The sequence below is a fragment of the Manacus vitellinus genome, unplaced genomic scaffold, assembly GCF_001715985.3.
Source record: "Manacus vitellinus isolate BGI_N305 unplaced genomic scaffold, ASM171598v3 scaffold_7_pilon, whole genome shotgun sequence".
Classification (NCBI taxonomy): Eukaryota; Metazoa; Chordata; class Aves; order Passeriformes; family Pipridae; genus Manacus; species Manacus vitellinus.
In genome coordinates this window covers 16467418-16495033 of record NW_021940813.1, presented here as the reverse complement: position 1 = coordinate 16495033, position 27616 = coordinate 16467418, and the positions used below count along the sequence as shown (strand labels likewise).

Sequence of the window (27616 nt, the reverse complement as noted above, 5' to 3'; positions counted from 1 at the left end):
CGGGCTCCGTTAGGGATGTGGAAAGGACACTTTTGCTTTTCTCAGGCAGAACACTTGGTCCCCCCAGCGAATGCAAATCCATCTACACCTTTGCAACTTGTGTAGAGGGGAGCAGCACGAAGGCAGAACCAATCCTCTGTGCATCTCCAGCCACTGTAGTAAGAGGGAGATCTGCCCTTAAAGGAATAAGTCACATGACACTGGAGGAATTCGTGCCTTCTGCTGTATATGTCTTTAAGTGTGATAAAAGGTGCCTATTAGCTTCTTCTGTGCAGGTAAAAATAACTTCAGCTAACTCTTTCATTTTCCTTATGTATATTCTTTTCTGATTCTAAGATTCCCCATTTGCATCATAGTGCTATCCTAATTCTCAATGGTATGAGAATTTATTTCACAGGTTCTCTTTGCTTCCAGATTAAGTTAGCAAATTGTTGTATCATCTAAGGACTTTTCTAAACTCAGACCAGTATGTGAATCCCTTTTCTTTGCTTTCTGACTTTTTTCAAAACTTGAGAGAGCACCAGTAATTCAAAGGCAAGTAGCAGTGAATGGCTTCCGATTCACTGTAATTACTGTAGCAAAGGCAGTTAAGTAGAGATACTGATAATCTGCTCCAAGGAGGATATAGCAAAGGGAAAAGATACTCCTTCTCCTTCGCCATTATATGTAAAAATAACTGTATTCTAAAAGGGCAGAAATATACTAAAAAAAAAGAGTGTGTTTTTTTTTTTTTTAGCCTAAGCCTTAAGATGATATGCCCAAGAGGACCTACCAAAATCAGGGGATCAAAGTTCAGCAGTAGCATAAAACTGAATGAGCAGAGTTTCCATTAGAGATTGAAATTACAAAATTAAGGTCAATTAATTTAGGTCAACCAATGAAATGGCCCATTTGTTAAATTTGGGCCATTTCATGTGTCTAGAGTACCTTGCCTGCTGCTCTGGAGAAGCCGTGTCTCCTATAGATCCCATGGTATATCTGCCAGGCCCTGAAGATATCTCTTACACCCTGGGGTTTCTCAAAAGGCACTAGATGCTGATGCTTAGGCACTACTCACTTACATGTGGGCATTTAGGTGTCTTAGTTTTGAACCAAACATCACATAGGGTATCTATTTCCTCTTTCATTTGCTCTGAAATTATGTGGGTTGTTTTTTTTGGGTCTTGTATGTGTGTTTTATACTGCATATAAAGGTGGAGAAAGAATTTAGTAGTTTTTGGAAAATAAATCACAGAATTCTTTTAGAATAACAGTCATCATTGTCAGTTTTTATGTGCCTTTTAATGTAAAATAAACCAGCAAGCACCTAGAAAACAACTTCAAAATGAGTAGAGGTTAACATGCATTTGACAAGAGCAAATATATCTGGCAAGTCGAGTTTCCTTCTACAGCAGGGTGACCAGATCTAGGAAGAGACAAGAGACACCACTTGTCATGTAATTATTACTCAGAGAGTCTTCTGGCACTGTCATCTGTGGCAATCTTACAAACAAACAAGGGAAATGTTACCAGACTGAAACTACCACAAGTAGGTATAAGAGAAAAACTGCTCCAAGAGTAGCTGCCATTGAATACATTGTCCCAATAGTTGCACTAATGGGTATTTGTCAGAGGAAGTAAAGGTTCATCTTAGGCTGAACAGTTTTTGGTTTGCTCCCAGACACCCCAAAGAGGTGGAACAGAGGATATGGTTATTACATTTGCAGCTGACACAAAGCCAGACTAAATTCACTGCAGCACAGGACTGAACATGAACACGATCCTGACAAGGTGGGATTAAAACCACACATGCTGCTGACAAGGTGAAGACAGACCGGAGGTAGCTCTCCTGAGCTCTCACAGGGGTTGCAGTGACTGTGATAGGTATGTTATTCAACTTTGACGTGGTTTCATGAGAAAGACAAGTCTAAATTGGGGTTTGAAGACTTGAAAGATGATTGTTTTTATCCTTTTGCTCCAAAGAGCTGATAAAGTCTTGCACTGAATTTTGTATCTACTTTTTGGCACTACCTTTGTAGTAAAAGCGATGTAGGATCAATTGAAAAGAATATACAGGGAAGCAATACAAGTGATGACAAATCTCAAAAAAGCTGATTTATAGGGAAAGACTGAATCAACTAGGGAGTTTAAGCCTACAACAAGAGAAAAAAAAATGGGCATGTGGCTTCAGTCTTCTACCACAGCAAGCAAGACACCGTCTGACTGCTGTGTTTGGAGGGTTATGGCTCTTGGTGTCAGAATTAGCTTCAGTTAAGCTCATTCAGTAGACCCATGTGTACTCCAGTTAAACCTCATTACTAGTGTTGATATGCCACACTGCCATAATGCGGTTCAACACATACTCTGAGGAGAGCAAGGATGCTGTAGTCAGAACATAGTCAACATTCCTAGGATTTGGGGCCTGTCCTAGCCCTTCTGGGAGTGCTGATGGGACAGCAGCATGGAACTGCAATAGTTGTAGGCTATCGGAGAGTTTCCCTTAGTAAAGCGATTATAAAGCATGCTAATTCAAGGAACAATTAACTACATATCATGTCGTGCCTCTGCCAGGAGAAAAGAGCAGAATTTATAAATCTTGTACCATAGCTGGCTCATATACTTCATATATTTTTTGGTTTTCTGTAATAAAAGGTGAATAAATAGTGTGCTTTTTCTAGCATGAGGTTGATGAGCAGTTCTGAGCACGTTTAGATGAACATTTCTGAGGCAAGGCTCTGGGAATGTAATGGAAAGCTGTCTTTCAGTCAAAAGTGATTTTTTTTTATATGGTTAGTAGGAATTTATGACTCAGAGATAATCCCAAAACTATTTTGATTCAGAGAGAAAGAAAAAAATTCTCTGAACTTTGTTTCACTCATCTTTCCCACAGATCATTAATCCCAGTAAAAACCCTCTTTTTTCTCTTCTTACCTGTGTACCTCTCTAAATTTAGCTTTGCTGTTATTACCCTTGACTTCAATAGTTCTACACCACAAAATGAATTTGCTCCAGAACTGTTTCAGTTCTTAATGAGATTATGTGGAGGAGAAAGCTTTTTGCTGTAATGTGAGGGTGTGAGGCTGGTAGCCCTTCTCTTCCCTTTGCCAGGAATTTCGTTACCCTTGATGATAAAAAATAAGGGAAATCTACCCACTTGTAGGCCTGTTGTTTTTCCTCACTACAGCTTCTACTGTTTTCCTCAAGGCTACCTGGGATAAATTTCTGGAAAACTGCCTCCAGCTGCATATGCCCTGTGATTTTGCTTCAATGGGAAGGAATTCCTTAGTGAGGCAGGGATCCATGATCATATTATTAGTCAGTTGACCACTATTTTAAATTGAGATTAGATAAGGTTTAATTACCACTCTTGCTTTTCTTAAGATTGATTCTGCTCAAAATAAAATCATTACTGAAAGTCACATGTTTACTTTAGTAGAAATTAAGAGGTAGACTTAACATTCTTTATTACAAAAATCAAGACACATTCATACAATCCAAAACTTGCTAATAAATTGTTATTTCTTTTCATATCCACAATTTCCTTAGCCTGGTAAAAGAAAATCACTGACAGATGGCCAAAGCACCATCTTTTATAACTCAAATCATCTAGATTACACATTCAGTTATATATATCCCACAATACATCTGCATTATCTCATTCCAATAACTAAACATCAGTTCATTTACATTTACACAAATTCTGTATTTTAACACCATTCAGAGCACAATAACCTTACAAAGATTTTGTCAAAATCCTTTTGGATTACAGTGACTGTGGTTACATTTCATTAACATCCTTGACAGTGACACCTCACCGATGTCTTGGCCAAACTTCCTCATCATCCAGCATCAAACATCTTCATCACCCTTCAGACACATTCCATTCCAGAAATTCAACACAAAACCATCTGCTGTTACTTTTAATCACTTAAGCAGTGCCTGCTTCCATGTAAAAGGCAAATCATCCCTACTTCTCCCTCATCAACCCACCAAGCTCCCAAACCTAGAGGCCTCACTACCCATCTATTTACATTATCTGCCAAAAGTTTTGGTAGAATCAACTAGAGGCAGAAAAAAGTGTCTCCACGTGCCCACTGTGCTATTGGAGGGGCCCAGGTTTTATCAGGAGATAGGGTTAATTTCATGCCTGTATGGATTGGGAATACAAGCATGAAACAACATCTCAGCCTTGGCCATATTGATCACCATAACTGGTCTACTCTGGCCTCCAATCGGGAGGCCTGGAGACACACCATCTATAACACTGCTGCTTCCTTTGAGAAAGCACGCAGGATCACTCTTGAGGAGAAAAGACAGCGCAGAAAGAACCGTGTATTGCAGAATATACCACCTAAGGAGTCTTTCTGCTGTGCCTTTTGCAATCGGACATGCCTATCTCATATTGGCTTTTTAGCCACCAACGCACTTGTAACAAATGTGAGTAGAGCCCTTCCCAAATCTTCATTTGCAAAGCCCAGCCATGATGATGGATTGGGAAATACCTAAGGATGTAAGGCCTTGTTTGTATGTAAATCAAGATTGTAAGCTGAGTTTTACACAGCAGAAATGAAGGAATATTTTGTTCAAATAATGAAAATTAAGAAAAGTAATGAATCATAATGCTACAACCTATGAAAATAAGTTACAGTTTAGAAACTGTCTCCATTTCAATAATCATTGATGTTACAAATCCAAAGATAAGTAGACTCATTTTACAAAACTTTTTCATATTGTGCTGTTTCCTGTTTCCAGTTCCTTCTTTCTTGGTTTGTATTTCAATTCCATTATTTTCTGCTGCTGCTTTCAAGACCCTAAGCAGGATGAGCCAGTACAGTTTCATAAGCTATTCACATACTCTCTGCAAATAGAAACCCTCAGACTAGTCCCTCTAAAGCACATCAGGCAATCTCAATCTTGTCCACAATGCACCTTTCACCATGAACCCCATTAAATCCCTCTTTGCCAAGCCTTTTACAAAATATTTGCCTAGTTTGAGTGATTTTCTGTCTGTTTTCATTAGTTGCCCTTCCTGGATTGCTAATCGTTTTCCCATCAGAAAGTACTTCCTGCAGAAACTCTCACCTTTTATTTGAGCAATTCTTTTTCCATCAGCTTGAAGAGCATCAACAACCTTCACTATAACATTTCTCCAGCCTGAGTAATTTGCTTCCTTTTTATGAAGAACAAGCAGTTAACAATACTTTGCATGTGAAGGCTTTTTTCTGAAGGATGAATCATACTTCACCACAGCATCATTAGATAAATATTTGTGCTGCTTAGAAATAGATGAAAATAAACCTCCGAAAGTAATCTATACAGCGTAGAGAGGTGAGTCTAAGTTAAAACCCTGGAAAAAGGGATATTTACATCCATCTACAGAATATTTTTCTCTCCCCATTACGATTTTCTGGGTGGTAACCATTCAAAAGAATCTGCCATGACTATCAAAAGGACTTTCAGTTGGCCTTCAGAGAACCAGCCCTATTTCCTTTGCAGAAGATGCAAATAAATAACAAAGTAAAATTAGTACTTTTGACCTCATCATCTGACTTATATGTTAAAAAGCCAGCACTTTTCAGCTATCTCTCATGCATTTATTTTAATTTATGAGTTGGTTACTTTTCTGTTAGAAGACAATTTTGCTGAGGAGCTCTTGATTCCATAAAAAAACTGCATTTGGAAAAAGCACTATGTGTTTAATACTTTTGCTTGGTCTGTGATAGCAATAGATGCTTAGTGCTGTGAGGAATGAATGATGACGTCATGTCAACTGGTATCTAGCTATTCTAGCTTGGATACAATCTTAGAGTTAAATGTTGAATTCAGGAAATGCCAGAGGAGATCTGATTGCGACATCTGTTAAAAAAACCTTTAAGAATAGAACAATGCTAGAACAATGCTGTCTATTAATATATAACATTTTGCAGCATTGGATAAGCAAACCTGTTTTGAATCTAAAATACCTGTGCACAGGAGCAGTGCAATAGAATGCATATAAGTATATATTATCTCCAGGGCAGTTTGTTCTATGGTCAAATAGAAGCATTTTTATTTGTTGGTGTTGTCTGGATGACCATTTCATCAAAGCATTATTATAAATGCCTTCTTTTGAAAGAAACAAGGGCTCATTGGCTACAACAGGGGAGATATCTTGTTCAGGGGAGATATCTACATTTAATATGACTTTGACTTACAATATTTCACCTCATACATATTTGAGAGGCAAAATCTGGGCTTCACTGAGACCAGTGTAAAATTGCCTGCTTACTTCAGCACAGTAAGGACTTTGTCAGAAGCTGTCTATAAATTTCTGTATTATATCCAAAGAAATGGACTTGCTCTGTAATCACAACTATAAAACTTTCAATATACCATTTTGCTAATTATAGAGAGTGATAGTCACTTGATCTGCCATTAGCTATTTAAAGGGCAGGTATCAAATACATGCTAGTTTTCTGTGACTCCTCATAAGACCAGTGTTGAAAGTTCAGGCACGGAGTAGGATTCTCCCTGTTACAAGTTAGGTTCCTAGAGTGGGATGAATACTTGAGGGTGCTATTTGCTTCCCATTCCTTATGGAAATTGCCTTATGGAAACCCTTTCTGGTTTTACCTTCTTAGGAGCATTTCCCAGGGATGTTATTTCTGCCTTCAACTTCTATTTCTATTTTTCATTATCAGAGTTCCGGTCATAATAAACCCTCCACTTTGTTTCTCCTACTATTATAAAAGTAAGAGATTAAAAATATGTCTATTATGTCAGTTGTAACAAATAAAAATTTTGCACACACAGGTTTAGTTGCATTTTCTTTGGGTTTTTTTTGCATTGTCTTTGGGTTGTTTGCATTTTCTTTGTTTTGCCAATGAAGACCAGTGGAATTTGACAGTTTTTTCTTCCCATTTGTCAAACTTTTAGGAGAATGGTAAGAAAAACTATGGAACAATGATTTTCTGCTCTTCAAATTAAATGAAGCCTGTCTTTCCACAAGCACTACCAAACTTGACATATGAGGAGACAGCTTTCCATACCTTCATGGAAACATGGAAAAATGTATCCATCCTTCTTACGCAGACCTTCTTATGAGGATGAATGACACTTTTTTTCTTTGAGCTTTTTCTCTTTGAGCTTTCTGGACGTGCCTTTAGAAAATGTGTCACCCTCACACCTTGTCATTGCAAGATTTCCCTTGCATTTCCTGACTATGGCAGAAGCTGGAGAAGCTGCTTGAGAAATGTCTGAGCCTTGCTAGTGGGGTCAGATTCCTCCCCCAGAGGAGCCTGCTTAAAGCTTCATAGCATAATTGTCTTGCCACACAAGATGTGGAGTTAATGTCCACCCTGTGCCTTTACTGTTCCTGCCATGAAAGATGTCGGGAAAGGATTAGAGATGAAGACTTTTGGGAGTTGGTTTGCCTTCCTTTCTACTTTTGGGGAAGTAGGAGACATTGGGCCAGTGGCAGCCCCTCAGCATGATTTGCAGAGCTTCTGAATTCCACAAATAGATAAAAGGTTGTCAGGACTTAGGGCTACAGCATTTCTGTGTGCATGAGAACCAGCACTAGCACAGTTTTATACAAAATCCATAAAAATATTTTCCTGTCCCTATACCAAATAGCAGCTTTGTAGCTGGATAGAATGACGTCTATTCCCACATGGACATAAAATTGACCACTTTTTTTTTTTAATGCTACATGTTTCTTCTGGCACAGTTAAATATACATGAAAGCATTCATAACTTGATGGTAGTTCAGCCTCGAATCTGGCTAATGGCTTATGCAGGCCTCAAGACTGGTGAGAACTCTGTACTTGATCCTATGAAATTTCTTCATCCTGAGTGATTTCCAAGTAATCCAAGTAATACTAATATGGAGCACTGACTTCATAAGAACAGAAAAACAAAGCATTCCTGTTTCATCAGTAGGAAAACAGCATTAGGATTCTAATAAGAAAGGATAGTTTGGCTACAATAGTTTGAATTATTAGCAGTGAATAAATAACTTTTTTCTCCTCTAGTTCTTTTTGTGTATCTAATTCAAATATTTATTCCAATTTCCTCAACTGTTCATGCATTTGTTAGAATTTACAGCATAACTCAGGGCGTGCTCTTGGTAATAACACCTGTTTGTCTAAATATATGCAATGTAGGATTCTGTGACTTGACTGTTAGAAGAGAAACAGTATTAATCTGTTCTGAACTCAATTTACACCTGTTCTAGGTCCTACATTGTTCCTTTACCTCTACCCTCTGCCATAAGCTGCTGACATTATATCAGCAATGTTTGTTTTAAAAGTAGTTTGACAAAAACCTAATGGTTAAAAAAACTCCAAACATTTTCAACTCCAACTTTAATAAATGTTTAAGGAGCATGTAGATGTAAACTGATAGACAAACTGAGAAAGAGGTCACAGTCACTGGAAGGAATTAAAAGGATATGTTACTGATTGTATTCACTAATTTCTAATTCTGGGTTGGGTCTACCATTGTTTGTAATCACTAGTTGTGATTCAACAGAGTTTTTCCATCTCTTCCTACACCTACAGATACGGATGAACTTATTTCATCCTCAGTTTGACCATCACTACTACTTGCATAAACAAGATGCCAAAAATATAGATCAAATTACCCCCTGCTGGTGGGAGATGTTCTCACTGTGCAAGCACAACCTTTACACCTGCCAGAGGGAGGACTGTTTCCCAATTCCATAAGGAATTAGACCCTATGCTTCTCAAAAGAGACACAAACTTCTAGGCTGGGAACTACCGCTAGTGAGGACACACAATATTATTAAAAAAACAAAACCAAACTGAACCCTAAAAACTCCAAGCTGACATTAGTGAGGTTGATTATATGTATTGTTATTAAAGGAAACTTGTTCCATGATTATCCTAAAATAATCTGCTAATTCTCTGATTGTGCTCCTTAATCAGATCTCATAACACTGTTTTAATTAGAGAACAATGCTATTAATAGCAGAATAATGAAACCAAATAATTCAGTAATTGTAGGAGAGTGGCAGATTTATCTGCATTCCTTCTTTAACTTCTGTTTCAAAAATATTCCCAACTTTCAAGCTTGCATATTGCACACTGCTTTTCACTTCTCATTTTGACTTCTCATTTCATTCCTGTGCACCTCATGAAAAAGGTAATTTTCAAGGAAATAAAAAATAAAGCCAACTACCTTGTTATTACTCTAGTATTTAAAATCTAAAAATGAGACTGAAAACAGAAAAGGAAAGTGAAGAAATAGGATAACAGATAAACATTTTCAAATGGAACCATCTGTTTTCCAAGTAAAATAAAATGAGGATGAAATAAAAAATTCCCATCATTTTGTGTAGCAGTTACCTGTCATCTGTTACATGTTTCAGTTATAGCTTTTTTTCCCTGTTCAATGTTATGCCAAACATAAAGCCTCCATTTGCTGCCTTTTAAAGGCTTGATTATAAGCTATTCTATGAATTCGTGAATTTTCAGGAATAGTCCTAATTACAATGTGTCTCTGTGTATTAACAAGAAATGAAGTGATATTCCTCAAGAGGAAACATTCCCATGCATTCAAATAATTATATAAATTAGGACAAACACTTAAAGGAAGCAGACTTCTAAACTTCTTTAGTGATTATACAATTTTAAATGGAAGTCCGAGAACAATAGTCTTATGTTGGAGCATTATATCATAACTTATATATTTACCACTCTCATGATTTTTATAAAAGTAACACAGCACCTGCTAAGAGAATTGTTCCCACCCTGCTTGGAGGAAACAGCAAAGCATTGCCTGAACAATTCACACAAGAAGAATGTTATTGAGCCATACATTTTAAAAGAACTAGACATTTTAAAACACACCTGTGCTGGCCTTGGGAAACAGCTCATGAGTAACTGCAGTTTTGCTAGCAGCTAATGCGCTTTCTCCAAAGACATGATTTAATGGGAATGCTGAGCTGTTCTCACAGGGACTTCTGCTTCACTTGGGTTTGACCTGTTGGAAACTGAAGATTCATGGGCTTGTACCTACTTCTGTGTAAATCAGGACTATCTCCTTTGAAGTTAGCAGATGTAAAAATCTGGGTGAATAAAAGTGGATCAAGGCCCGGGGCTCTCATCCCTGCCCTGCTGCTTTTATTCAGGTTAGGACTTCAAACATATAATTGCAATATTTTTTTCCTGTCATTTGGGAATGTGGATTGAGGCTGAGCTGGAACAGAAGGGTAAATAGGTGCAGGCTTGTTTTGCAGAGCTGCAGCATGGTGCCAAGGCAAGTAGTGGTGGCAGGTTTCCAGCTGCCCTGTCACTCTGAGTGATCTTTCTCAGCATTGCTCCAGAACTCCCTCTTTTGCTTACCCCATTCCTCTTCCAGGGAGCAGTAATAATGACATTGTTAGCACACTGTAGTAAATGACTTCATGACTTCCTAATACATTGATGTGCTTCTAAACCAGAACTGCCTCAATGCTGATGGTTTTCAAGCCCTTATCTTTCCTATATCACCCTTCGTGAAATATATGTGCCTTTCACCTTCAACTGGTTCCTCACTTAAATCAGGATGAATCCCACCTGGGAAAGTCACATACTTGGTCAATGGCTTAAGCATCGCTTCTCACAAAAAAATTAAAGACACAGAATATTCCACTCAAAGAGTGGAGTTAATGCAAAAGCCTACCTCAGAAGAAAACACTTGCACCTCCACTGTTCAACTCCCACAGAAATGACAAATCAGTCTGTTCTGGCGCAGAGATTTGATTTATGTAGACAGATGCCTTACGGCTCACACTCCAAACCAAGAGTCTCATCCATACTAAAACATTGTTAACATCATTGTCTCAGTCTCTTAATTTTTTTTATATGAAAATCAAGTACTAAAGGAAAATTTAGAATGTAAAGAGAGTTTCTTTCATTTCAGGAAGCACAATAAATACAAATAGCTCAGCATAATCAAGAACACAAACCAGCACTTAGGAGAGAGCAGGACTTTCTTCAATGTGCAGAAGACAAAAACACTGTGCTAATTTCTATATGGGCAACCAACTCAGTAGCACAGGAAAATACTGCATTTTATATCCTTATATGTCACTACACACTCCCACTACTAGAAAGAGTATGTGAAAAGACATCAGAGTTTGTATTACAAGAAAATTGCCAACACATCACCACGTAAGCAACCTGTGCATATTTTTGTTTATCACCATCTTTCCAAAGCTGCCCCACCAAAGGCCTTCAGGCCAGGTGTGCCCTGGACAGTTACTGAGGTACTGGTGTGCACTGGTGTGAACTTCTTCAGTCCTAAACCAGAAATGAAGACAGTGTTGCCAACTAAAATGAATAGCCTCAGTTTTGGTGATACCCATGAGAGCCAATAGCAATCCTCATTTTATTTTGGAGCATGGGCTTATTTGAAAATTGGGCTGCTGCAACTAAAAGCAGAATCTGGTGACTACTAGAAATCTGCTTTATCAGAATAATTAAGAAATACTTATACTGTGTGAGATATTAAATAATATTTTAATGAAATCTCCCACAGTCTTTCATAGTGTTATAAATACTGGTCATCTCAAAACAAACTGATTAATGAGCTGACACTTTAATTTGCATTGTCAATAGTGTCCTGTTGCATTTTCTAACGTGCAAAGAATATAGTGTTTGCAATTATGACATGGGATAAAAACAGATGATGCACGCTGCTGTCTGATGACCTACTATTGCTAATAATGAAGAACATGCATGTGTTTTCACCTGCACTTGCAGATTTCCTGCTTTTCACGCTGTACCTAGACCTGAGGGATTTTCATGCTTCCTACCCTTGGGACCTACGGCTCAGTGGGAGTGTCTTTGCTGAGCAGTTGAAAAATGGGACACTCAAAACGGACAAAGAATAAACTCATGGCAGAAAATGCAGCAAGTTTATTGCTCTCTGAGAACCAACAATGGGAAACTACAGTGGGCTGAAGACAGTCTACTAAATAATTTATGACACACAGCTCATTTGTGAATTATTTTTTTTCTCTATTAGATGTCCATTAACACATGGAAGTCTAACACATGGAAAATCTTATCTGGCCTCAGAGAAAAAAGTCCCCCGCCCTTCCATTACCTCAAGCTCAAGACTACTCTGAGCTGCTACTATCTTCTAAAGACATTGTGCTATTGTTTGCTCTAACTCTGCTGAATCCCAACTTGGGTATTAAATACACCTTTGAAACAATCATTATACCAACACAAGTTTTATATACCACATTCATTGCTTGCATTTCAGCAGACTATTCCTCAAAAACCTGCCTTTGTTAAACACAGCATGATACAATGCTACCTCATTCCTAGTCACAAAACTTTCAAAAGTAAGGGAAAACCCCTCATCTAAGACCGCATGCTACATTAAAGGACCATATTTTATTTTTATACAAGGATTACTGTTCCCTCAGATTTCAGTTCATTACTATGGACCATGCAAAATGCCACAGACCACAGAAGCTACATTTTCAAATGAATGTTTTTATTGATTAATCAGGCATTGAATCAAGTATCGCAAAATAAACAGATTTTGTTTGTTAAAAAATGTCCAGAAGAACACCATTCATAGCAAACTTGTTTCCTCATCATCATACAGAATATGAAATTGTTCAAGAAACAAGCAAAAAAGGAATACCTGACTAATTGCTGTCGCTTTGTCTGTGTATATACGTATGTATGCGTATACACCATATTTGTGCATATACTGGTGTGTATACCCATACATATGTGTAAATACATACACAAACATATATGCACAAAAAGTACTGACTGAGTTAATAGGCCATTGGAGAAATGTGGCTTAGCTCCAAATGAAATGTTCTGTGTTAAAATAAAAATGATTCAGCAAGGCCTGTAGATAACAGACCATTCTTCCTCCATTGGCCAAAACCCTGATCTGTCTTTAGAATCACGGCCTATCTTTACAATGAAAATACATGAGATCATTTGGGACCTTTCCAAATTCATGGTATTGCTTCCGTCCAGCTCAATCTCTGCGAACATTGTATAGCTAAACACTGAAGAGTGTTTTCAGTTTATCCACCTCTGAAATCAGCTTCTAGATTTAATGTTTGTGGCAAAAGAGAAGATACATAGTCTTGCTACATGCTATTTGCTAATATGCCTTTTCCTTTTAGGCAGAAACTTGGCAATAAGCCTAGATTAAAACTCCTTTCTTCATGTATATTTTTATCACTGCTTTGCATCAGTCATCTCCTGTCAACTCATTTTATAAAAATTTTCATACCATCTCAGCTATCTCCCAAACATCCCAGGTCAGATCCTCTGGGCAGTATATATCAGATTCTATCAGTAACATTGTATTCAATTGTAAAATGTAATGTTTGGGAACTTATTTACTCTTTAATTTTTGGGTACACATTTCTTGATTATTAAAGACAGTATGATAAATGCTGCAGTTCACAATGTGTACACATTTTGTCTTATTTTTGTCTACTCTGGAAAGATCAGTGGCTCCTGCCTGTGAACAATGGGATGCTGCCCATCTGAAAGCCCTGGTACCAGCAATGCACTGCCAGATTTTTCTCTATTTAATTCAGCAGTTATCATGACACATAAAGGGAAATCAAAGGAACATGGACAGGCATTCATTTTCTACTAAAAAAAAGGAAAAAAACCAGATAGGCATGTACATATTCCTCATCCTGCTCATAAATTTTTTTATATCATCAGAAGGCAAATTGTAATATAGTCCTTTACTGGGAGAATCAGTATTTTAGAAATCTGAAGCTGAGCTTGGGACCATTTTATTTTGGACCCGTTAGTGAACAAAGTGCATTAAGGCATCTTTTCCAAAAGACACCAAAAGCATGGTTATAAATTACTGAGTAAATCTTTTCTTAAAGCTGATATTACATTTATCCTTTCTCTACACAGGCAGATTTGAACCACTTGCATAGTAACAACAAAACACTACAGGAAAACCATTCTTTTTAAGTTGTCATATGCCTCAAGCATCTCCCAAAATGAATATTTATAAGCATTGCAGTAATTACAAAGGATTTCTATTCTGTAGAAGGGAAACAGGAAAAAATGTACCTGATTCAGCTTTGAGATAAAGTACATACAACCTCTACTGCCTTCACTGAAGCTCATCTACCAACACTAGGATGAATGTCAGGTCTGCCCATGCAGATTCCTACTGCTGCTGAAAGCTTGCTCTTTACTCCTCATTCACAAAGAGAATTGTGCTTTCCCAAACAACCCAGGACAATAACTATGAGCACACTCCAGCTGCATTGTTTCTCCATACAGCACATGTAAAACAGACTTCCTTGCTTTGTTATAGACACTATACAGTGTATGACAGTGAAACATTTGTATTTAATTTAAAATCAATGGTAAAGTGGTGCAAGTCTCACTTCCGAGTTGTTGGCTGGGCTTGCTATGTTGAACCTTGTAAAATCAGCAATAAGCATTCACATGTCTACCATCAGAACCGTGACATTTTCTATTACAATCAATCCTTAAATGATGCCGTGCTTTATCAAATTAGTCTACAGTCAGACCTTGGATTGGCTGCTCCCCTCCAGTGTTGCTGATTCTCAGAGATGGTATCAGTCTCCCACATCCTCAGTGATTCTATAATATTTCCCAAAGACGAAAGTGAAGCACTGGTAGATGGGAATGTTGCCATCAATAAAATAAATCACCAGATGATTTATCCACTCACATTTCTAGGAGATATTCCACATGTTTTTTATGAACTGAGAGAGCACTGCCCTGTGAACAGAAGTAAATTAAACTTTACTCTTTTGCTGTGTTGGCTGGCTCTCTTTTTTATTTCTGTTCTTTTGGTCTGCACACTTCCATGTGCAAAGTAGAAACTGGGAGATCTCACACTCAATAAGGCTGGCAATGAGACCACTAATGTTGGTACGAGTAGAATCTGCAGTATACTGACTTGTCCACTGCGCAGTTTTCATCCTTCCGATTTCCTGTTTTTATCCACTGTAAAATGAAATTATTCAAAAGGTTGATGAAAGTTTAATTAATAGGGCCATCAATGTGCAGGAAAAAAAAAAAAGTAATTTTCCAGGTGTCCAAACCAGGTTTGCACTTTTTTTTTTTTTTTTTTTATTTTTATAAATAATTTATAAATCTTCCAGTAAGAGACTAAATACAAAACCAACCAAACAAAACCAACTGCAAAAGAAAGTTCCAAGATATTTTTAAAGCCACCTCTTGTTCTTCCTCACAGAGTACACAGAAAGAGATATTCTCTCCTTTTCAGTTTTGGCCAAATTTGGCAGCGATGGCCAGGATGCCACATAGGTCCACCAGCTCCGGGTAAGCTCCTGCAGGCAGCTGCCTGGCCACCCTGGGAAGATGTGTTGTCCTACCTTTTGGCTTTTAGCAGTCATGCGAGCTGCTCCGAGGAGTCCAGGTGGTCAGGGATAGGCAAGCCAGTTATAATGGTCAAACACTTGTTCCACACTGTGAACGTGGGGCACACTGGCTGCCCAAAAGTAATGTCAAAAGTGTAAAGGTGTAAGGAGTTCAAAGCATCGTAAAAAGCAAGGGAGCCATTGTCATAGTCCAGTAAAATCCCGACCCGCCGGAGGTGAGGGGCAGGCTCGATGGGGATTTCTTTGCTGTTGTGCCGCACCACCCACGTGTTATTGCAGCGGCAAAGCACCCAGGAGGCAGAATTCTTTCCAATCCACTCGTGCTTCGGTGCTGACTTGTAGGAAATACCAATAGCATACCTGCAAAAGAAAAGAACATCTCAAGGAAACAAATGCTTCCAGCCATGTTAGTCTCTCTGTGAAGTCAAATGTTAGCCCAGAGGACTCACTGGAATGCCTCGGCCTCTTACTGCTGCTGGTTTATGTTCTTGTTAAGTGATGTTTCACCACAATACCTGCATAGGCTTAATTAATGTTTTTCTTTGTCTCTCTTTTGGGTTTGAGAGATCAGGGAAACTCATTGTATTGTTTCTAGTTTGGCAGCTACGGCAATTTTTATGAGTGCTTATCTCTGGTATTCAAAAGGAAGATTGTTGAGTACTCAGCAGCTCAGAGTGGTCTAGTAACCATGGTGGTAGTGGATCAAGGGTTGGACTTGATGATCTCAGAGATCCCTTCTAATCTGGCTGATTCTATGGTTCTATGAAATCACTGGCCCCAAACTTCCATTTCCAACAGATGAATGCAGAGGAATTAACTGATTTTAAGGTACCCTGCTGACTGTCAGCTAATCCGACCTCTCCTTGTTCCTTTTATATATGGTCCAGAAGAAGGCATGCAAGAGTAAACATCAAGGACACATTAAAAAAAACATTTTGCGATTTTCAAAAATGTTTTGCCAGATGCTGGTGTAGTTTTCAGATTCAAATTAGTATTTTTGAGACTGGGTTTCTGGCCAAGTGAAGCAATATAGGTGAAGAGATTTGCTCTGGAAACCATAATTTATGGCAAGATGTGCAGGATAAAAGGGTTGTGAAAATGTTCTCATTATTGGACACTGAGGACAAATACCTGATTTGTCATATATAACAGAAATTTCAAAGTTCCTCACATTTTAGAGACACTGCAGTATTTGTTGGGATTTCAACCAACAGAGATTAATGTGCCATAAGTTACTTTTTTTCCATTTCTTAGCACTGACACAGACAAACAGCATTTTTCTTGTTCGAGACAGCGGGTAATACCTGAAGACCTTACTCATTTTTCCATTCCACTAACCTTCATCATGATGCCTTTGAATACCAAAAGATAACATCTCTTCCATTGACTAAAGGCCTCTGGAAATCTGCCCTCGTATGACACAGAGGATCATTCAGAAGTGGAGGAAAGCACTCTTCTATTTCCTTCCCCTTGCTTCATACCCTGGGGCACAGACCTACAGCTCTGCTGCTCCACATCCCCTCCCCAGAAGCAAATCCGATCTCTGTCCCTGTGGAACTGGATCATCAAACTGTCCTCATTTTTATTTATTTTTTCTTACTGAAGGACATGGAAATCTTTCACGTTTAGTAGAGAAATGATCACATTTACAAAGTTTGCTTTCAAAATGTACTGTACATGGGTTCAAAAAAACAATCATTCCCAGACATGGAGTAAAACTCCTGTGAAGACTGCTAAATATAAAGATGTTTAATGTGACAGATTTAGTTCCAGAGTCCAAAAGCATTGGAGACTGGGAAAATAGTCTGACAAACTATCTGAAAATATATGCTTGGCCTGCTCTCATACTCTTCCCCATGCTTCTGCTACTGGTCTCTATCAGAGAAACGATGCCAGTTTATGCATGGTGTGAACTAGTGCTTTTTTCACATATATTTTTATATACATACCACGTACTCCCGCTTATAACCACTTCCCAGTAATGCCGCCCGCTGTCGATGAACACGTTGCCAGCTACTCCATAGCTCCCTTGGCTTGTGAATCGCTCTGGTGTGTGACTCTTTTTGGAGGATGTTTCATCGCGTTCCACCGTCAAGTTATCATGAGACACTTTCAATTTTCTATGAGCAGATTTGGGGTCCAGTTTAAATGGTTGACCTAGAGACACAGAGGCAAAGATGACTCGGCTTTGATTTTGAAAAGGAGAGTGGATTAGTGAGCCTCTAAGAAACCTGCAAGATTACATAACCATATTAATTTCCTCCTCTCAAGTGTTCTTGAGATAGACTAACCTATTCTGATCCCTGCAATAGCTCGTTTGCATTGCATTGTCAGTTTACTGTCAATTTCTTTGTGCACTGACTTCCCTGTGTCGATAATCCCTGAGAAGAGCCCTGCATAATCATCATGTCCTTTATCTCTGACCTAGAGGTAACCAGAATATTCTGATTCTTGCATGTAATTGAAACCAATATACATGCTAATAATGGTCTGAGGGTTGCTTTTTTTTCAGAGCATATTAGATTTAGAATAAATTGTGTTCAATTAATTCTTTAGGGATAGGGCTCCATAATAACATCTTCATTATTCCTACAAAAAGTATGATTTCAAATCCCACAAAATGAGTTTAAAAATAAGAAGAAACACTAGCATTGTCTCTTCATTCACTCACAGCTTTACTTATAACAAGCACAGTCAACAATTCAGGATTGCTTTGGAAGGATGCCCATGTGGTATTGGATACTGTGCATTAAAAGAAGGAAGTGAACTGTAACTTGGTCCAAATAATATGGTGTAATAACATTATTGAGGCTGTTGCTTTTGGCAAGTATCTTGGGCTGTAGCACAAGATTTGTAGACAATAACCGGAAGCTATTTGGTAAACTGAACCCTCTAGATATATAAAGCCCACCACAATTCTGACAGGCTTGCTTATTGTGTCAGAAGGCAGAAAGATCATTTACCTCCACCAGGAGACAACCAGAAAAGTATGACTCCACAAGTAATCCAGCAAAGCACTTTCCCCTTCTTACTCTCTTTTATTTCAAGGGGAAAGACATGTAATTGGAAGATTTGATGACATGCACAGAAAATGAAAACAAGCACTCTCATGAAGTCTGTGTGAGGCATTGGCACATGTACTTCAAGTAAGATGTAAATTGTTCAGGGTTATCTACTTTTGCAATGTGCATTTAATTATGTATTATAAAATAAACCCAATGGAAAGTATCTGGGGGTTATTTCTTACCACCTGGTAGCAGTAACATATGCATGGCCTGCCTCTCTGACTGGTTAGTAGCCTTTGTGTGCTGAAGCAGTATCTGAAGGATGTCTCTCTATTGAATTGTGTCTAGTCACATTGCACAGGTTAATAGCAGAAAGGGAGAAATCAGAAAGCTGTACGTGCCATTCTCTTCAGTATTGTTCTTGTAACATTCAGTTTTGCCCCTCTTCAAGCACCCCCCTACAATAAGCAGGTTTCAGAGGATGCATAAATCCCAGTGTTTTCTTTCCAGCCCTCAGAGCTGCCCACAATGACTACATGACTGAGATGTTGGCTGAGACACAAGAAGAAAACAGCTGAAAACGAGTCTTAAAATTGTTATTCTACATCTGCTATTAATTTGTATAACCATTGTTTTTTTGAAGTGGGATCTCTGACTACTCTACCACCTTGCTAAACTCCATAAAAAACTGAGGTGGATAAAACTAAGAAGTTTTCCAGTGTCCTAAAAAGATATAATTTTGGTGGATAAAATTAGACCAGAAATTATCTTCTAAACACTACACCAAAATAAAAGGTTTTCTTGCAAACATAAGAAAAGCTTTTGCTTTGTAGAGGTAAAAGAATAGAGAGGATATCAAAACAAATTCACAAAAGAGTATTTTTAACCATTTGACATGTGATGGCTCTATTCCTATGTGGTATTTCCAGTGACCAAACAACAGATGCATCTCTCTCTCAAAAAAAAAAAAGGATTTTCTGCACTACCGAAGACTCTGACATTCTCGAATTGAGTTAAAGAAGTGGCTTTCAGTGTGGGAAGCACTTTAAACAAGTTAAACTGCTCTAACAAGTTAAACTGCTCTGTGCTCTTGTATCTTGAGGAGCAAACCTAAAAAGGAAGGCCAGAAAGAGCGCATGCATGCTGGATCTCACATTACTCACTGTTTGTCTTGAGTTTGCCAGGCTCGCTGCTCCTGCTGCCTGCCTGATTAATGGCCTTAACAATGAAGATGTACTTAGTGCCACTCTGTAACCCGTGCACCGTGTAGTGGTTTTGTTTGATATTAGGAACAATCATCCAGCTGTCGGCTGAGTTGCATAAACCTGCAATTTCAAACAGAGCACATCAGTCATAACACACTAAACACTTTGTAACAGAGGGACATTTAGAGCATTCCCAGGAACCCAACGACCAATATGAATTTTGCTTCTATACCTTTTAAAGTGTTATTACATTTAGTGAGCCACTACTTAATGCCACTAACTCATTTCATCAACCCTCAGCCATGGTACCTTTTAAGTTCCTGCTATGTGAAGTCAACCATAAAAAATGGGCATTTAAGAAATGTCTCAGTGGAGATACTAGCAGTCTGAGATTTTTCATATCCCAGCACAAGGAATTCTTTATTGCTTAAGAGCTAGAGGATTATGACGATCCCATCAATCTACTGTTTGGATTAATGAACTCAGTTTAAGCCTCAGAAAACTAACATAAGCAATAAAGCCAGGAAGACTGGGGAGGCACCTTTGCTGACAGTCGCCAGGTATGCATTCTTCAGAACCTGAAGCAAATCATGGGAAGCCAAACAGGGTAGAGAATGGTCTTCAGAGAAAGCTTTGATTCTTACATGTCAGACTTTGCTAGAAAGTAATCTCAGCCAGTAAATTTATTGCACACAACTTTTTGATTTATGTCCTCGTGCTGAGATGCCAGCTGGGAAAGATCTGGCAAATTTTACATTTATAAAAGTTCTTGGGTACATTTGATGACAACCATAGAAGTATAATATATAGGAATTAAGTAAAATAAGGGAGGGAAAATACTCCATTAAAATTAACTTATTAATTGACATACATTTTTTCCTACTGTGGTATAACTGCATTGGCAGTCAATCACCCATATTACTTATTCTACATTTGGAACAGCTCCTGGTCTGATGGATCCCCAGTCTTATAGCTCTCGTATTATAAATGTTTACATAAATAAAAAATTTAACATTCATGAAGAGTATATATTCACAGCCTTTTACATGGTTACACAGCTAGAAAAAGATAGATGCAGATGGAAGTGTACGCATGTCTGTACATATGTAAGTCTGGAAAACTTAATAGAGAAATGCTTGACTGGATTAGGAACCTGACAGCCTTCTTGGTCTCTGCCTTTACTGCGCATAGAATATGTTATGAAAGCTGTTGTTTTTATTTAAAGACAGTTTCACTTTTTGATTAATGTTTTACCAGTAAACCAGTAAGTAATAAAGAGAACTCAGTAGTAATTTCAGCTCCGCATATCAGACAATACAAAACCTTTATGTAAAATAAAATTTAAAAGGCTAATGAATACAAAACTTGAAAGAAACAGACCTGTGATACAGGTTTTTACAGACTCATAGACAATTCATAAGCATACTGCAAGATTCCTTCCTAATTTGGGATGTGTTCTTCATAACAAAATACCATTAGAAACAGAATTCAAATTCCAAATATCAATCTAAGAATAATGAAGCTTGTGTGTCAAAATTCCCTTGCATTACAAAGCATCCTCAAGAGGCAGGTAGATATTCATCCTGCTGTGCAAACGGGTAACTGCAGCACAGTTTCAAGTTGGATTCATATTATCTTGCCATCTAATGACGAGCTATGATGCCTAACCTATTTTTCTGGATTCTGAGCTGAGGCAGAATTCAGTAACAAGTTTCTTTCACTTCCCCACATGTGAACATCCTTCCAGCCACAAGTACCTCTCTTTTCTTGTCCACAGAAGTAGCCTGGGTAACTATCATAGGTGAGATCCCTAACTTCAGCTGTCTAAAATCATGCGACATGAGTCACTCTCCTTTCATCACCCCAATTTGAAGTCTGGAAGCCTAAGCCCCTGGCTGAACTCACATATGGGTTGTGGTCTTTGGACCATGATTTACCAGAATGACAACATTTCTTTGTTGCAGTTTCTTAGTGTAAAGTGGGTGGAAAAAAAAGAATTCTAGTATGTTCCTCATGCACCAACCAGTGAGCATCCAAGTGACATGTAGTAACATCTGACTACACTTAACCTCCCTAAATATCAGCTACAAGAGATTCTAACTGTTTGTTATACGTGAATAGAAGCAGCACAGAAAAGCAACCTTGCAGCACTGCTTTTCTCAAGACTATTGAAAAACTAGGTCATATAGAGCAATCATCTGCCTTCCTCATGAAGAAAAAGAACCCAGTGTTATCCTCATGGTAACCCCAGTTGGGCCTGGTAGTAAACTGCTTGTAGCAACACCAGTCCATGTCTTCTTTCACTAAACCATAAACTCTGAATCTTACCTATTTTCTTAGGCTGTGTGTGAATGGGTTTCTTAAGCGGAAGAAAGGAAGCAAAAAAACCAGCTTCTTGACATATTTCACTGACTGCTCAGAGGAAACCTCATCTTTCCCCAGTTTGCCATGGGTATTAGAGTACAGGCCCACCTGTTCCATAGCTAAACTACCACAATGATTTTGCATTGAGACCATTCCTTACTGGACTCATAGGTACTATTGCAAAAAATATTAATTTCAAATATAACAAAATGAAGCACTGGATTTTAGATGAAGTACAGGATGACCAAAGAATCCTTAACTAAGATGCCTCTGATGGGTTAACAAATAACATATGACAGTAAGTGGGATGGATACAGACAGTAATCCTAGAAATGTCTTCTCCACCCACAAGCACACTTTGAAAGCAAAGTTCTATGATATACATAAGCCATATATAAACTAACCCTTATGCAGACACAGAAATGCCCAGATTTTTGCTAACTCATGTCTAAACTGGATTTGTATTAGTCATTACAACTCTCTAATGGGTACATTTTTCAGGCTTGCATTACACTTTTTACAATACCCCCCAGAGACTGATTGCTCCTTAACGAAGTATAAAATTTTGACCTAAATAAGTATATGAAGGACTGTAAAGGTACAACTGTTGCATTGCTATGAATCTCCTCTTAAGTTTACACTCTCCTCCTGTGTAGGTGTATTTATGTGTAGCCAATAATCACTAAGGACCTTATGTACCTAAACTCTCTGCACAGTCAATAGAGAGAATTGGGAACCCTCCCTTTAACTTATGTTCCAGGGGAATGTTCTATTCTCTTTGATGACAGAAGATACTCTGGGTTTCTTTTCTTCATTTTTCCAGTCTTAGGCATCCCAGACTACTGGTGTACAATGAATGTTGGATGTGCAGCAACTGACTTGGTTACTTTGCTTGACAAACCTTGCTGTCTCAACAAACTCAGCTCTTGCCTATGCATCAAGGGGCTCATGATATGTCCTTGTGCTTCCTGACTGTGAGATACTTGATAACAGGCTTGAAATTGTACTTTGAATCAAAAATCTTAGGAATGAAGTTTTGATGATGCCAAACTACAAGTCCAAACTCCTTCAAAATGGAGAATAGTTACCACTGGCAGCCAATTTAAGCTTTTAAGTATGAAAGAATAATTTGTCACTGCATCAAAAGAATCTGTCTCCAGATATGCCCTGTCAGGACAGCCTTTCTTCTCTGCATACAAAAGAATATGATTAAGAGGGCTCAGGGAAATGAGCAAGTAGCCTGGTCACACTGGCATTCCGGATCAGTGTTTGCCCTCTCAGCTCCCTGCTGGTGGCAGCAGGTGAAGTGGAAAAGGACACATCTCTTCACTGGAGCAGCAGCAGGAGCTAAGGGTCTCCTATTGTACCCAATCCTAATCCAGGCTACATTCGGGTTTCTTGTTTCAAAAACCCAGGGCTTTTTACAGGGCTACACAGATGGTAAAACAATGTATTTTAAAACTGTAGCCTAACAAAAATGTGGAGAATTTAAATTACATCCTGGAATGGTGCAGTGAGCACAGTGATGTCCGTACAGGATATATGAGTTTTTAAAACAAGTTTCTCAGAGTCTGGAGATAATAATTTGTAAAGATATTTCCCTGGTGTTGGCTGTTGATGTAATTTAAAAAACAGACGGGAAAAATCACAGGGTGTAAATCCTCCTAAAATTTACACTGGTAGATTTTAATAAAAGATATCTTCTTGAAAACTGGAAGAGGAGCACCAAAGTCATGGGAAGATTATTTAATCACTTGAGCATTTTAATTATTTTAAAATGCTTTGAATAAAAATTATTTTCAAGAAGCAGTTTTCCTGGTTTTATCCCAAATTTGCTTTTGTGTCATTAAAAAAATATTAAAATCTTCTGTATAAATCTGAAGATTGTAAGGAATATTTTAATAAAATAGAACTTCCAGAAAGAGACAAAAGTTAGAATATTAAAAAATTGATAGGTGAATCATAAATTCACTGTTTTTCATGAAAGCTTGGGCTCCTAATTGTCTTGGATCCTTCAAAAATTTTTATCCTGTCTCATAGCAAAAGGAGTCATGTAACAGTGAAAAGGTTCTGACAATAGTACGCTGTATCCTTAAGTTTTGTAATTAGACTATATAACTAACTAACCCTGATTCCCTTTACCACCAAGAGAGAAGTATTTACTGCTTTTTGTTAAAAAAAAGAGACACATTTTTCGTGGACATCTTGTATCAGAGCTAGAAAAAAATGGGTTTTTAAATTTGAACCCTCCTGAAGCACATTATAGCAAATATGTTAAAAAAGGCATACTCAATGAATATTTGAAAATTTATTGAAACAGGATAATGAAGTCATAATGCATGTTAGCTAGCTAGTGACAAAGTAATTTTAAAAGCCTTTACCATATTCAGATTGCAGGTGATTAGCTGCATCTCAGAAATGCAAATGTCCAAATGGTATAACTCTGAGAACAACTGCTTTAGTTAAAGCCTGCTTAATCTAAAGTTCCATACTGCTCTTAAGCACAGAACAGAGCTGCCAAACATTGAATAGCCAAGCAGTTTGGCCACATTTGGAAATAATCTTTCCTGTATGAAATAGGATTCAAATGAAATACTCTATTTGGACCTTTTCCATCAAATGTAAACTTTCCAATTTTTCAGTTAATAAAAAAGAATATAGTTGATTATGTTGGATAGAAAATATACTAGAAAAACATAGCATTGCTTGTTTTTGTTACTGAATTCTTAGCAATCTCTGAATGATATATGCCTCTGGTGGGGGAAATATACTGAGGACTGGAAAGTGCAGTCAGGCTGGCTATGTGGTTTAAGAAACAGATTCTAAAATAACAGCCTCCATTAGCACGGTAGGTGGATATGTATGCAAAGTGATTCCTACTGTCTCGGGGGAAAAAGCTTGTTGGTTTAATGCAGTACTCTAGCTACTCCCTGGTGACTAATTCACAGCCACAAAAACACAGAACTGAAGGCAGTCTATGAACCTGTTTACATTATCTGCTAGAGGCAACATGCAATACTAATGGAAACTTTTGAGGATACAACAGAGAAATAAAAATACAGTTACATGCAAAAGCATGCAAATGCCATACATAGGAAGAAATTTGTGCTAACCCAAAGTCTATTTCATTAAAACAGGATTAAAAAAAATCACCTAGCTTCAGTTCATCAAAACATGAAGGCTGCAGTGGCAGCAGCTCTCTGTGTTCAATGGAGCTAATAAGGTACGCTCCAATATTCTAAGAACAATCTTGGAAAGCCATTTATAATAAGTGTTGGGAGATTAGATCCTTCTTCAGGACAAAGAATAGAATGCAACAAAGTCAATAAACATCCAGGCAGTGTTCTGAGTAAAATCAGGATAGGATTGACAGGACAAGAAGAAATGGCCTCAAGTTGCCCCAGGGGAGGTTTAGAATAGATATTAGGAAAAATTTCTTCATGTAAAGGCCCAGGGAAGTGGTTGAGTCACCATCCCTGGAGGTGTTTAAAAGACATGCCAATGTGGTACTTAGGGACATGGTTTAGTGGTGCACTTGACAGTGTTAAGTTAATGGTTGGACTCAATGATCTTACAAGTCTTTTCCAGCCTAAGTGATTCCATTATCATTCTATGATGTTAGTGGGCAAATCTCCAGTACCAGTGTAAGCTGGAACAAACTGGGAGAGTCTCACATGTTAGAAACCTGGGCAGATCTACAGCAGGTGGGAACATCATCATTGGAGGTGTTCAAGTCTATATTAAATATCGAGATTTAAAAAAAAAGGTTTATGACATTCAGAAAGGCCTTCCACATATAATTCTATATGCATGTGTTTAATTTTGGTTAACATTATAGCTCTCAATTAAATTGAATGTAACAGCCAGGATATTTGCTAAGAGATATCTGCATTGAAAAAGAGAAAAATAAAAAAAAAGTGTCAGTTCTTTAACCTTGTTCTACCTTCATTTAAGGTCTACAGAGCATTTTGTAAACAAAGTTTCTTACAGTGTTAATTTGTTTTCTCTTCAAACTTTTAATTACACCATTTTTACAATGTGTTAAAGTGAAAGTTCAGACTTCACACTAAGCACTTCATGCTATGCTTGAAAATTATATTGCATCTCTGAAAGCAGACTAATTGATACATGTTTTACAGATCAAAGCTTTCATCTCCACATGGGAAACCTAAAATACAGCCTAAATATGAAATATCTTGTTATTTATTCCCTAGTAAGCAAAGAGTAAAACCCTACATCACAAAAGTATGGAAATGGCACACCTTTTACTGCTGTCATTTGCATACAGTGCCAATAATTGACTAGTCTAGCATAAATCCATAGACAAAAATGGGCTAGAAAACAAGGGAAGTACTGTTGTATCATTAAGTTGTCTCTGCTTAGTAGTGATTAATCAGTGAAGATTTTCCTTCCTTATATACCTTGCTTCAATTTGTTCAAAATTACTACTAGACTTTTCCCTTATCCAGCTTGCTCAGAGGTAGGAGCATGTGTTGAAGTTTACTTGGTCTTTCCAGCAATGTTAAATTTTACTGTGTGTTCTTCAAAATCAGGCTGTCAAGGGAAATACCAAATGGAGATTTTGTCAAAACATTCATCAGATTTTCAATAATCTAGTTTATTTTTCAGTCAATCCTGAATACTATAATACGTTCACAGTATGGTACTTAAAAATGGCTATTAAAATGCCAGCACATGAATTCTCAGATATCTTTTCATATGGTTTGGAAAACAAACTCCTTGTTAGCGATGGAGAAAATGAGGTGAACACAGCAGCAGAGGAGTCAGTGTGAGAGTTTGGCTCAGTACTGAAAATTGGCATAGACCATTTTTCCACTGACATAAAGCATGTAAGCATGTCCACAGCACGGACTTTCGCCAAAGTATTTCAACAAATTTTCCAAGAAGAATAACACTTCTGCACTGGCTCAGAACTAACCCTACCTAGCTCAGTGTGGGACCAGGGCATTTGATGTGGACAAAGGTGAGGGCATAGGAGGATGTTAAGGAACCAAGAAAGCACACACTAACTATTTTTCACCATGGTCTCCCAGGTCTCAAGAGCTTACAGCTCTGGGACTTCCTGAGCCAGAAGGAAGTCTCTGCACTTCATTGTGCTCAGTGGACTTTTCATGTATGATCTGTCCAGGCATCTCTTGAACTCAAAAACACAACAGCCCTCTGTGGCAGTGAGTTCCTAGTCTACGTATACATTGACTAAACAAACTCCACCTTTAGATTGATTTGATTAATTTCATAATCCTTGTTTCTTAAAGCAAGTATGTGTCAGTTAGTGGTATTCCCATTAAAAGGGAAAAGGAAGAAGCTGAATGACTGCTCCAAATTCATAGTCAATGATCCCAGTGATTGCAGAACTCTGAACCAGAAGTGTCAACTTCCTGACCAAAGATTAGACAGTACTTTTTTCTTAGAGGAATAATTATTTAACAATTAAAAATCCAAGGAATAGTCAGTAAATTTTGTCATTAAAGAAAATCACAGTTTCAAAATATAGAGTGTATTTGATAAAAAATGTGCTATACTACAAAGTAGACAACGTTTGTTAATGTCATTATAAGTCAAAAAAGTTATAATATTAATTGTTGTTCCATTGATGTAAGCATTGATGTCTTCTGACCTAGCCTTTAGCACACTAATTGAGACCTATGCTTTGTAGTCATGAA

The 27616-nt window shown here is 37.8% G+C and overlaps 1 protein-coding gene across 2 annotated transcripts in view; it reads right to left on the bottom strand.

Moving 5' to 3' along the window:
• Positions 1–12540: 12540 nt before the first annotated feature.
• The window catches only part of MID1 (midline 1), a 142668-nt gene continuing 127592 nt past the window's right edge, over positions 12541–27616 (bottom strand). For both annotated transcript variants that reach the window (XM_008926812.4, XM_018084387.3), the window contains exons 8-10: positions 19527–19688; positions 17308–17515; positions 12541–15718 (exon numbers count right to left, since the gene is read on the bottom strand). In XM_008926812.4, the coding sequence (XP_008925060.1) occupies positions 15370–15718; positions 17308–17515; positions 19527–19688 (719 nt within the window). In that variant the 3' untranslated portion in view covers positions 12541–15369. The remainder of the gene's footprint in view (positions 15719–17307; positions 17516–19526; positions 19689–27616) is intronic.